The sequence below is a fragment of the Mustela lutreola genome, chromosome 1 (genome assembly GCF_030435805.1).
Source record: "Mustela lutreola isolate mMusLut2 chromosome 1, mMusLut2.pri, whole genome shotgun sequence".
NCBI lineage: Eukaryota > Metazoa > Chordata > Mammalia > Carnivora > Mustelidae > Mustela > Mustela lutreola.
In genome coordinates, this window is record NC_081290.1 from 128,681,017 (window position 1) to 128,694,812 (window position 13,796).

General features: G+C 36.6%; 1 protein-coding gene and 1 long non-coding RNA gene across 4 annotated transcripts in view; one reads left to right on the forward strand and one right to left on the reverse strand.

Annotated features, from left to right (window-relative positions):
* The window catches only part of LOC131831770 (uncharacterized), a 51,561-nt gene that overhangs the window by 36,946 nt on the left and 819 nt on the right, over positions 1-13,796 (forward strand). Inside the window, exons 3-4 of the long non-coding RNA XR_009353795.1 lie at positions 8,450-8,554; positions 9,078-9,201. This is a non-coding gene — a long non-coding RNA (uncharacterized LOC131831770). The remainder of the gene's footprint in view (positions 1-8,449; positions 8,555-9,077; positions 9,202-13,796) is intronic.
* GASK1B (golgi associated kinase 1B) overlaps positions 1-13,796 on the reverse strand; it is a 50,197-nt gene that overhangs the window by 22,610 nt on the left and 13,791 nt on the right. For all 3 annotated transcript variants that reach the window (XM_059174029.1, XM_059174012.1, XM_059174021.1), the window contains exon 3: positions 10,057-10,271. In XM_059174029.1, coding sequence (XP_059030012.1) covers positions 10,057-10,271 — 215 coding nt within the window. The remainder of the gene's footprint in view (positions 1-10,056; positions 10,272-13,796) is intronic.

Sequence of the window (13,796 nt, forward strand, 5' to 3'; positions counted from 1 at the left end):
TTTGCTCACATATGATAAGTAATACTTAGAAGAATAAAATTATAATGTCACAAAATAATTTGGTAAGTGTTCTGAGGCCTTTTAAAATAAGTGTTCTGAGGCCCTCCTCGTATTATAGCATCAATAATACTGAAAATAATTTCTCCTAGTGAAAAATCATGGACATGTGTATAGTAAAAACTATGTCAAAGTCAGACATTTGAATTTCATTTGTAAGAAAGAGCACACTTTATACAATTAAAAATCTGTAGAAACTGCGATATATTTTAGTTCTTAGCACATCCATACCTTTGAAGTTTAGAGTTGGTCAATTTTAATGTCTAGAATATCACACTCCCATGTCCTTTATCTTAGGAAATGACTCTCTGTAATCAAGTGAACCATTGTGATTCTCATCATAAAAACAAATTGTGAAGGTTTTCAATAATTAGAAGCAATAATATGTCTTCTCAAAACCCTCTCATCCTTGGCCATCTTTGCTCCCTCAATCCCAGTCAGCTCAGCAATTAATATTGCCCAAGCTAATCATTTTCATCGCTACTTGAAGACAAGATAGTATGTGACTTACATCACGTCTCATTGCTAGCAAATGAACAAAAACCTATATTATTTGCTTGCTTGGACTGAACAATAAATACAAGGCTACAGCTTATTTGGATCGGCAATGTGTTACTTCTGCAAAACAATGAAACTGAACCAAACTATTAGAAATCCCAGTGTCCAAGACCCTGGATTGTTATGCCTCTTGCTGTCAGAGCACCTACTGTGAGTGATCTCTGAAAGTTGGAGGCAAAACCCTTGGTCACTTAGTAGTAGGGATAAAAGGAGGCGATGCTTGGAAGACCTTCATAATCTACCATGGAGGCCACAGTTGGAATCTTTCTTTGCCTAGCATTGGATATTCCCACAGATACAAATATTTTTTTAATGAAAAGTTATATTTTCTCTGGTTTGATGATAGTTGATTGGAATTTTTACTTTTACTATTATCATATCATTAAGTGAAAAAAATGATGCATAGAAAGGAGAGTGGAAGAAAATAGGTCAAAGATTAACACCTATTAATTTAATGCATTATATTCAGGAGCTAAATCATTAGAAGCCAGGTAAGAGCTAGGAGAGTTGACTGATAAAAGACAACTCTAGGGTGACAAGGCATACCAATTCATATTATTGTTGTTCGTTGAATTTATGAACATAAGTTTATTACTCACAGCCACCTGGGGAAAACTACTTAATGGATTTTCCCACTCTGCCCTTTGTTAGAATCCCTCTCTCTGAAACCCTCTTCCTGTCTCCTGGACTCACTTGATTTCTGCAAGGTCTTCAGTTTCTAGATTAAATGTCATATTCTCTGTTTACACACTACAAATCTCAAAGAACTAGTAGCATCTTATTTGTTTCAAAAGGATGTTAAACTTAATTATGACACCTGATTCATTTTGTTATGATTATCTGTCTCTGCTGTTAGACTGCATAACTCGAGGTCAGGGACGGGATCTCAGCTATTCTATCACCAGCACTAAACCTGCCAAGTGTCTAGGATAGAAAAGGGCCCAAAAAAGTCTGTCAAGTCCAAGTGGAAAGAAATATATGTAATTTGTTTTGTTGAAGGTGGAAGAAAACATCTCCCAAAACACATCTCTGTTAGTACTCCTCTATCTAAACACTCCTTAATTGCTCATCAAATAAATTATTCTTAGAAAATATAAGTACACAAAGAACTCCATTAAATAGGAAAAATATTAAATATTTTTTATTCATTTGATTTTTCATTTTCTAACCTTCTAATTCTCTTATTTTAACAAAATTTATTTCTTAATTACAATTACACTTTTGTTGCTTCAACTTTTAACATTTTTAATTGGACACTTTTGATTTAATATTTTAATAATATAACTAGGTACTTTTCTTTGATCAAAAAAATAACACCCTGAGTGTGACATTCTCAGCTACTCTGCTACTAATTGAAAGGTTACAGAGTTGGATAAGACAGGGGCTTGCCCTTAAGAAATTCACAGCTATTAAAAAAGACAGACTAGTCAAAAACAATTAAAACTTAATGGGCTAAAGTCTTAATATAAGTATATAAGAATAGAAAATATAACAACTTGGGAATGACTTACAATTTAATGAATAAAATAATGGTAAAATACTTTATTTTATTGGTATTAATCTCTACTATTATTTCCGAATAATAAATTTCTTAACATGTAATATTCACTGAACCTATTATGTAACAGACATTATACTAAATTCTTCATGTGTGTAAATGTATTGAATTCTCTCAATAACCTTCTCTATAAACATTGTTATTATTCCTGATGGAACCAAGGTAGAGAGAGGTTAAATAACTTCTCAATGTTAAAAAATTAGTATTAGACATTTGGATTGAACTGTAGCAGACTGGTTCCAGAATCTCAGTTCCTAACCATTATATAGACTATCTACAAGCTCAAAAAGCAAGTTTTATACATCCTAAATCTTTTCCTATTATTTTATTTGACCTTTTGATAGAAACTTCCCAAGTCTTAGAAACTCAGATTTTCTCTAGAATACTCTTCTTTGGCATCCTAACGGAGGTGAATTTTTGTCTCTGCAGTTCATACCCCCACGCTTCAAGAATAAAAGGTTACTTGTGCCTCTATCACATTTACAGACCCAGTAAAATGGCATAGCTTTTATGAATGTAGATTTGTTAATTGGGTAAAACAAAAAGAATGTTGTGTACAGAAAATTAACAACTGGGTTCTGTATTCTCTTGCCTTGTTGTAGCATCATAGAACAAGTGATTTTAGTTTACTTCAGACAGAACTTTTCTAAAATTGTTAACAAACTCTACTCAATGCATTCCCAACACATTCACAATCACCATTTAAATAAGACATATATTTGACTTTAAAATAAACATCTCAGTGTAACTGATGAGGATTATTGAATAAAAGATAACTACTATAGTACTCATGAAAAATGGCCTACATATGTTCATTTATTCATTTATTTGTTCAGCAAATATTTTAACAAACACCTCTCTATAAAAATTGTATGATCCTAAATACAGAAAGTAAAAAGGTCAATTAAGATATCACCTTATACCCAAATTAATAAAATTATGAATGAAAAGGGAGAGATCACAACTAACACCAAAGAAGTAGAAACAATCATCAGAAGTTATTAGCAACAGTTATATGTCAATAAGCTAAACAACCTAGATGAAATGGATGCATTCCTCTGAAACTATAAACTCCCAAAATTGAACCAGGAAGAAATTGACAACCTGAATAGACTGATATCTAGTAACGAGATTGAAGCAGTGATCAAAAACCTCCCCAAAAAAAAGAGCCCAGGACCCGATGGATTCCCTGGGGAATTCTACCAAACTTTCAAAGAAGAAATAACACCTATTCTCCTGAAGCTATTCCAAAAAATTGAAGCAGAAGGAAAACTTCCAGACTCTTTCTATGAAGCTAGCATTACCATGATCCCCAAACCAGGCAAAGACCCTAACAAAAAGGAGAATTTCAGACTAATATCACTGATGAATATGGATGCTAAAATTCTCAACAAGATCCTAGCAAACAGGATCCAACAGCACATTAAAAAGATTATCCACCATAAGCAGGTGGGATTCATTCCTGGGCTACAAGGATGGTTCAACATATGCAAATCAATCAATGTGATAGAAAAATTAATATGAGAAGAGAGAAGAACCATATGGTCCTCTCAGTTGATGCAGAAAAAGCATTTGACAAAATCCAGCATCCGTTCCTGATTAAAACACTTCAAAGTATAGGGATAGAGGGAACATTCCTGAACTTCATAAAATGTATCTTTGAAAGACCCACAGCAAATACCATCCTCAATGGGAAAAAGCTCACAGCCTTCCCGTTGAGATCAGGAACATGACCAGGATGCTGACTCTCACCACTCTTGTTCAACATAGCATTAGAAGTCCTAGCAATAGTGATCAGACAACAAAAAGAAATAAAAGGTATCCAAATTGGTGATGAAGAAGCCAAATTCTCTCTCTTCGCAGATGACATGATCCTTTATATGGAAAACCCAAAAGACTCCACCCCCAAACTACTAGAACTCATACAGCAATTCAGTAATGTGGCAGGATACAAAGTCAATGTACAGAAATCAGTGGCTCTCTTATACACTAACAATGAAAATACAGAAAGAGAAATTAGAGAATCGATTCCATTTACTATAGCACCAAGAACCATAAGATACCTGGGAATAAACCTAACCAAAGAGGTAAAGGATCTGTACTCAAGGAACTACAGAACACTCATGAAAGAAACTGAAGAAGACACAAAAATATGGAAGACCATTCCATGCTCTTGGATGGAAAGAATAAACATTGTTAAAATGTCTATACTGCCTAGAGCAATCTATACTTTTAATACCATTCCGATCAAAATTCCACCGGTATTTTTCAAAGAGCTGGAGCAAATAATCCAAAAATTTGTATGGAACCAGAAGAGACCCCGAATGGTTAAGGAAATGCTGAAAAACAAAAATAAAACTGGGGACATCACGTTACCTGATTTCAAGCTTTACTGCAAAGTTGTGATCACCAAGACGCATGGTACTGGCATAAAAACAGACCCATAGACCAGTGGAACAGAGTAGAGAGCCCAGATATGGACCCTAACTCTATGGTCAAATAATCTTCGACAAAACAGGAAGAAATAAATATACAGTGGAAAAAGACAGTCTCTTCAATAAATGGTGCTGGGAAAACTGGACAGCTATATGTAGAAGAATGAAACTTGACCATTCTCTTACACCGTACACAAAAATAAACTCAAAATGGATAAAAGACCTCAGCATGAGACAGGAGTCCATCAGAATCTTAGAGGCGAACATAGGCAGTAACCTCTTTGATATCAGCCACAGCAACTTCTTTCAAGATATGTCTCCAAAGGCAAAGGAAACAAAGGCGAAAATGAACTTTTGGGACTTCATCAAAATCAAAAGCTTCTGCCCAGCAAAGGAAACAGTCAAGAAAACAAAGAGGCAACCCACAGAATGGGAGAAGATATTTGCAAATGACAGTATAGACAAAAGGTTGATATCCAGGATCTATAAAGAACTCCTCAAACTCAACACACACAAAACAGATAATCATATAAAAAAATGGGCAGAAGATATGAACAGACACTTCTCCAATCAAGACATACAAATGGCTATCAGACACATGAAAAAATGTTCATCATCACTAGCCATCAGGGAGATTCAAATCAAAACCACATTGAGATATCACCTCACACCAGCTAGAATGGCCAAAATTAGCAAGACAGGAAACAACATGTGTTGGAGAGGATGTGGAGAAAGGGGGACCCTCTTACACTGTTGGTGGGAATGCAAGTTGGTGCAGCCTCTTTCGAGAACAGTGTGGAGATTCCTCAAGAAATTAAAAATAGAGCTTCCCTATGACCCTGTCATTGCACTACTGGGTATTTACCCCAAAGATACAGATGTAGTGAAAAGAAGGGCCATCTGTACCCCAATGTTTATAGCAGCAATGGCCACAGTCGCCAAACTGTGGAAAGAACCCAGATGCCCTTCAACAGATGAATGGATAAGGAAGATGTGGTCCATATATACTATGGAGTATTATGCCTCCATCAGAAAGGGTGAATACCCAACTTTTGTAGCAACATGGACAGGACTGGAAGAGATTATGCTGAGTGAAATAAGTCAAGCAGAGAGAGTCAGTTATCATATGGTTTCACTTATTTGTGAAGCATAACAAATAGCATGGAGGACAAGGGGAGTTAGAGAGGAGAAGGGAGTTGAGGGAAATTGGAAGGGAAGGTGAACCATGAGAGACTATGGACTCTGAAAAACAATCTGAGGGTTTTGAAGGGGCGGGGGGTGCGAGGTTGGGGGAACCAGGTGGTGGGTATTGGAGAGGACACGCATTGCATGGAGCACTGGGTGTGGTGCAAAAACAATGAATACTATTATGCTGAAAATAAAAAATAAAAAAAAATTTTAAAAAGATATCACCATATAAAAAATGTAAAATTTCTCTGGAGTAATATCTACTATGAGCAAAGTCAAATGAAAAACAACAAAATAAAAAATTATTTGAGATATATAGGATTGATAATAATTTTCATGATAATCAAAATGTTTTTATAAATAAGGAAAAGCTATGGAATGCAAAAAAAAAGGGAATTATATGAACAGGCAACTCACAAAAAATGAACTATAAATAATGCATATTTGAAAGTATGAGATCCTCAATCTCACTCATAATGAAAAAACTGGAAATATAAGCAAGACCTTACTACCCTCCATAAAATCAGTAAAAATATTAATCAGTTTTCCACTTCCCAAGGTTGGCAAGAAAGAAGAAAACACTTGCTCTTCTATCTTACTGATAAAATTATAAAATGCTGCAGCATCTAGAGGAAATCAGTATTTTGTTTGTTGTACTGTGGGAAGCAAGTAAATGTTGGATGAATGAAAGAATTTAAGTCTATTCTCTCAGATGCCATCCTCATATATATAATTTAATATACTTTGATAGATACCAACCAAATTAACTCTTAACAATCGAATTAACTTCTGACTTTTAGATTCAATGCTTTAGGCAGAGCCAAAACTGGGAACTCCCACTGGTGTCATAACTTAGGTTCCAGTAAAGCCTTGCAGAGATCACATCCTCATGGATTATGAGGAATATGAAAGACACCTTCACAAGCTCCTGAGGGCAGAATGGACAAGGGAGGAGATTACAAATAGAACTAACTGATCTACCAATAGAATCCATTGCTGCAGAGTTAACAGCAACCTGATGCCCAGTATTTCAAGCCAAAGGTGATTTTGGATTATATAGTTTGAGTGGATTGGAGGAATTCACCCTGTTAGGAAATGACAAAGCCTGAACTCAGATACGAGCACAAGCCATACAAGAAGGTGGATTGGGGAGATATTTCAAGGACTTGGTCACTTGGGGAGATATTTCAAGGACTTGGTCACTGTATGGAAATGAGGGTAAGTATCAAGAGGCATATAAATGACTCCCAAATTTTTGACTTGAGAAATAGGAGGATGATGGCACCATTGCCCTATAAAATGAATAGGAGGAAGCTTTGCTTCTAAGTTTGTCTCTTAAGCCAGAATTCCTCAGTTGGACTACAAATTCTTGGATACCAGCTCTGTGACTCTAGCCAAATTAGTTAATTTCTCCTTGCCTTGATTTCCTCATTTCCAAAATATGAATAATAATAAGATCCACTTCATGGGACTGTTATGAGGATTAAATAAATTAGTATCTTAGTGCTCAGGACAGAGAGAGTGCTTAGAACTGTGCCAAGCACATAGCAAGTGTCACATAATTGTTAGAATATTAACAGTATTAGTTTAAGTTCTTAAAATATTTGTCTTCTTTGAAAACTTATATAAGAGTGATGTGTCTACATTCATCCTCAAGACCACAGACAATGGGCACAATGACAAAGGCCGCTGATGCTCTCAGGAGACTGTGCATCAGTTTGAATTCATTCTTGCTCAATCAAGATAATGAACACAAAGGTTACAATGCGAACACACCTCTTGTGAAAAAAAGCTTTCTTCCTCTGTTTTCTATCATATCTCTTATAGATAGGGTGCATCACTACTCCCCCAAATGACTCTCCTTCAGATAAATGGTATATTTAGGATGCCCTAAATATCCTATGAACATTGCCAACCCCATGTCCTTCCTTACATTTGTGCCTATCCTCTTCATCATTTGTAGCCTGCAATCTTATTCAAACTCTCCCTCCTTTATTATTTTATGGCAAAGCACTCTCTCTCTTTTTTAACCTCGTACCAGTAAGAAATTTTGTATTATCCCATCCAGCCCTTCTTACATGGATCTATTTTTGTTTCATACTATACTTTCTTATGTAATTTTCTAAAAACACAAATGTGGGGGGCACCTGGGTGGCTCAGTGGGTTGAGCCTCTGCCTTAGCTCGGGTTATGATCTCAGGATCCTGGGATGGAATCCCGCATCGGGCTCCCTGCTCAGCGGGGAACCTGCTTCCCCCTCTCCCTCTGCAGCTCCCCCCACTTGTGCTCTCTCTCCTTTTCTCACTCTCTGTCAAATAAATAAATTCTTTAAAAAAAAAAAAAAACCCAAATGTGGGATAGGGAGAGGGGATAACTGTCTTTACTATTTTGCTACCCCTGTGTCAATTTTCTTCAGCGTAATGCACAGTAGGTGCTGCATAAACACTTCATCATTTGTTGAATTATGGTTGTAGTTTTCCTCAACAGAAAGGAGAATAACAAAGACAGAAGGTAGGTGGAGATTTAGTTGAAGTTTCCATAATTAAAACAAACGTCACTGGAGACAACTTCTAAGAGGGTTTTCCCTCTAATTCAGTCTAGGTTAGCTCTTATGTTCCTCAACTACAAACCTCAAGGTCATTCCTTTCTTATAGACTTCACTGCCACATTCAAGACTCTCCTATCCCTCCTGCCTCTAGTCATCATTTTCAGGAGCTTCAACCTCTCTACAACCACTCCCCTAAACACCTGGCCTCATAGTAAGTACGTTTACCTACTTAGCCCTCATTTTTCATTTTATTGATAATAAATTTTACCACACCAACCCCCTTTATTAACCTAAAGATACCTTGGGAGTTGCCATACAATAATGGTCAAAAATATGGAATCTAGTGTTAGCCAAAACTGACGAAATCTCTATTTGGGGACTTACCAGCTCTGTAATACTGAACAAGTTAGGTAACTCTTTAGAAACAATTCTCCATGGCATTTCTGCACATCTTAGATCAGGTTTTACTTTGCACTGTCTCTTCAAGGATGTTATTATAGCAAACAGCCTTGGAAAATACAAAGATTGTTTCCCACTAATGTGGAAGTCAGATTTTATTTATCAGCTAACGAAGATAATAAAGATAATGTCTCCTTCTGGGGCAATGTTGGACAGGTTTGCTAGCAACCTCTTATAAGATTGGGGGTTTCTTAAACTTACAGTTTCTCTATAGTAACAAACCCCTACATGGAACATTCACCAGGCTACTTTGTATCATCCCAATGTGACTCTAGGGGCAAAGGAGCATGAAGCTCGTTCCATTTGTTATACCAAGAGTAATGAAGTCATCTGTCTGTCTCTGTCCTCTGCTACCATCTATGAACATGTGGCTGGCTAATCTGTTAGCTTGCGAGAAAGGTAAGATCTCCAACTTTCCACAGTTCTTGATAAAAACCTCTTTACACTTCAGTTTCCCTTTTACCAACCCAAAAAATGGAAAGAATATGCCTATCTCAGAGTTAGCATGTTAATTAAATGGGGAAAAAATGAGATAATATATATACAATGCTTTAGACCAGTCTGAACCTCATACCTGGACTCTATAACAGTTTTTGGTGACTTCAGACTGCCTGCTTGTCAAATGCCCTGCTCTCCAACTCTGTTCTCACTGGTGGTTTTGCAATGCTGACACCATAAATCATCCTCTTCTTGAAAGTTCCTAATCCCTTGAAAGTCTGTGACTCTGGTTTCCTTCTTACATTTTTACCTCTCTCTAGTTCCTTCCCAAAATGTCACACTCACACACACATACAGAGGAATTTATAAAAGGAGAGTGTTTTGCAAATGTCTTAAGACAGTTCTAAATTCTACAAAATATTAATTAGTGACACAACAATAGCAGCCAACAGGTTTTTCTAAAATGGAGGAAAGGAAAAGCAGTAATCAGAATGAGGGGAAGAAGAGAGTCACGAGATCTTTATCAAAAGGGGACAAGAGTTATAAGACATCTGTGATATTCCGTGTCACTCACTTATACAGGTCAATATTTATCATTCTATTATTCTCCAATGTCCAATCTTAATTAAATATTTGCAAAAAAATTACTAGAAAGAAAACAATAGAAATGGTGGCTGTAAGCTATATAACCAAATGCCACTATAGAACTTCTACTTTGGCTTCATGAAAATTCAAGGTATAGAAAATTCTTAGTGTTAGCCTTACATAACTCAGTGTCAGGCTTAGATCACCCCTTACTTGATCTGATAAGCTTACCTGTAACAAAAAATCGAAGAGTGCCAGCTTGGACCACTCGTGATGATGTATTTCAGTACAACCCCATTCAGGCTTAGGTACTCGGCCATTCTGCCAACACTTCTGTTTCAACAACTGTTGGTAAGTTCCCCAGGTGAGCTTAACAGAAGAGTGGGTCTCATTACTTGTTGGAGATAAAGATGAGTCCCAGAGAATGAGAGGGCATGGTCGGCCATCTATAAAATCCAAACAAACAAACAAATTTGCATTAGCATGTTCAGCATGACTCAGTGTGAGATTTTAGTCAGTCACTCATAGCTTTGCCCTCTCACCTTCCAAATGCAAGAGTTTGATTAGATGATATTTCAAGATCCCTGTTAGGCAATGAAAGGAAAGATTTTTGAGACAAGATGTTTTATTGATGTGGCACAGGAATAAGCCACTAATTACCAATAACAACGTCCTCTGGTTAATGTGGTTTTATTCCACTTCTAAAAACAAACACCACGAAAAGAGAAAGAATCCAGGTGTTTATAATCATCTATTCAATGTCTGAGTGGAGCTTCTCTCTATATGTAACAACTGTCTGATTTTCTGGGGCTACAGAAAAAGAATTTTTGGAAGTCACAAATTTAAAAGTGAAATTGCACGGCTCACACCAGGCACCACCAGAATTTCCAAAGAAATAAAAAAGAAGAAAGATGGAAACATTTTTTCTCTTTTGGTGGAAACAGTAGTGCTCTTGGTAATGGATCATGTATTCACACATAACCTCACGAAGTGCATTTAAGCAAATGTATTTCTTCAACTGCATGCACACAGACGATATGTTAAAATATATATATATATATATATATATATATATATATATATATATATATATAATTCTAATTGTTTTTGTCTCACTCTTGAGAGTTTAGAAAGGCCACTGGTAGACTGTACAAGAATGATGAACCCTGCAAAGTCATAAACAGGGAAGATCACGAAGGTCCATTAAATGATACTTCAAGCTTAAAACAAATGACATCACTTTCCAGCCCCCATTTCTGCCAAATAAAGTCACTGACAGATGATGTTAAGCAGCTTTGCTTCTAAGTTAAAAATCAGAATGATGCTCTTGGGGAGAAAAAATGTCACAAAGATCTGGAAAAACCCACTTAACTCATTCTTAACAGGCCTGGACAACAGAAGCCTCTGAAATTATGACTGGAATGTCTAAGACACATCACAGGAATTTTTAAAAGTCCTTTTAAATAACCTGAGAGGCTCTTGATCTATGACTGTATTCCTTTGGTTAAAGACATTTATTTTCCCATCTTGCTTGTTTGCCTTTTGTAGAGTTCTTATCTCTGTCTGGTCTTTACTACAGGAAACTGCTGTCTTCTCTAACCTCTTTTGAATTTGCTGTTACAGTGACCTCAATAACTTTGGTAGTGTTCACAGATCACGTGCATTCCAGTTTTATTCGAAAGAAAAATCTTCTTCCTTTTAGCCTTGGAATTTCAGCCTAGGACTTTTATGCAAGAAGTCCTTTAGATTTGGGGAAGCCTGCCACAGTGATTGACACAATTAAGAAAAAAAATAGAGAAAGAACATAGATCTAAACTAAAGAACTTCACTTTTTTTTTAACACCATCACCCCTTTTCTTTCTTTTGACTTTCCTAAATGGTTTTGGGGCTGCTTAAAACTAATTGTTTTCTTAGGTAGAAGATAAATATAATTTTAAATGAGTAGACTCCAAATACGACATCAGTTTAACAAATAATAATAATAGTAAAGCCCAGGCAAATGCAGTCCATCATGAGTGGGAGACAGGTAGAGACCAATGTCTCTACCAAATATGAGTCCAAATATGAGTGGAAGACAAACATCACTTGCAAAGATATGTGTACTTCAGACTTCAAAAGATAAACACCAAGAAGTTCTACCCATCGATGTCTCTGGACTAAAGTTATACACAGATGGCACTTTAGATTCGCAGGGCTAGGAAGTATTCAAAGGGAGTTGAAACCTAATCCTGAACCTCAACAACACACATCAGTACAGGAGACAGACAGGCGGGCCATTTCCTCAGCAATTCACATGAGGCCCACAGAGAAATAGGGAAATGATTTACATAAACAATTGAAACAGTTAACCTTCTGGGCTGTTTTTCTTTCCTTTAAGACATTTGTTTCTTATTTTTAAAGCAATTAAAAACAAATCTACTCATTTCAGGAAATGTGGAAAAACATTAGCATGTAAAATTAAGAAAACAAAAATCATCTATAAGCCCCGGGTAGGAGCTTAATAATTGGTTCTGTGATTTATATACTGACTTCTGGTATTTTCCCATCCTTTTCTTTCTCACCTCAAAATGTACACTGTTTTTAGAAACTTAAGAAGTAGAACTTCTGGTGAGACCTTAGCCTCTGGAATCCTACAGATCTTTGGAAATCTGGTCACCTTACTTCTTAGCTTTGTAACATTAGACAAGTTAAGCAATCTCTCTAAGCCTTGCCTTCATCCTCTGTAAAATGGGAGTGAGAATGTACCTTCCCAAATTGGTTTTTAGGATCAAATGAGTTCTTACATTTGAAGTCCTCAACCTGATGCCTAATGTATATGCATATCCCAGAAACTTCTGCTATAAGTATTACTCTATAGAGACATGATGCAATGACACAATTCATCAGTCTTTGACTGCCTTCATTTGTATATGGAGCATCTACTATGTGAAGCATAGTACTAGGAACTGAACCTAAATCAATCAATCAATAAATGCCAATTTCTATTTATTTTCCTGGCGTTTACATTTCAACTGGGGGAAGAGGCAAAAATTATGTGAGGAAAGTAAACTATGTGGGACTGCCTTGTATTATACAGTTAGTCATATATACAGTTTGACTGCTTGACTAAATATTTTACCACAAACATTTCTCTTACAATTAAATATTTTTAAATGGCATCAGTTCAACTGTCATATAATAACCTAACCCAGTGGTCAGCACACCCTGTCAAAGGTAGGTAGTAAACATTTTAGGTTTTGAAGGCCGCCTCATCTCCATCGCAACTATTGACCCAGAAAATGCTTAACTCTGCTGTGGCATGAAAGCAGTCAAAAACAATAGATCAGCAGATGGATGTGACTGTTCCAATAAAACTTTATTATAGACATGAAATTTGCATTTCATATCATTTTCAAGTGTCATAAGAAATGCTGTTTTTCTTTTTATTTTTTTCAACGATTTCAAATTGGGGAAAGCATCTGTAGCTCACAAGCCACTCAGAAAGAGGGAAGGGGCCATCTTTGGCCCGCAGACTGTTGTCAGTCAGCCCCTGATCTAGTCTTTAAGGATATTGAATTTCATTTGCCATTTCTCTATTTCAGCACATCGAATTTTCTGAATGATACATTTTCTATACTATTATTTAAAAAGTTGTTCCCAAACTGCCAAAGGAGCTTTCAGCTGCTAGGAGTAATTGGTTTTCAGTTAATATTCTGGGGTTTTCTCCACATCCATCCATGTCCCCTCAGCAAAATATTTTGAATGCTGACCATAACACAAAGATATTCCATCCTGCCCTGCTGGAAGTCTGTGTCCCTCAGGCAAGGGAGATTTCCAGAAAGCAAGAAGAAAGCAGGGCAAGTAGTAATTCTCAGGCTGAGCGTGGGTGGGGTGGGTCCTTCGCACACACTGGTTTCCTTCCTGCATCTCAGTGCGTATGGCCGGCCCTCCAGATGATAGTCATAGTCAGAATGGCTCCAGATCTCAGAGCC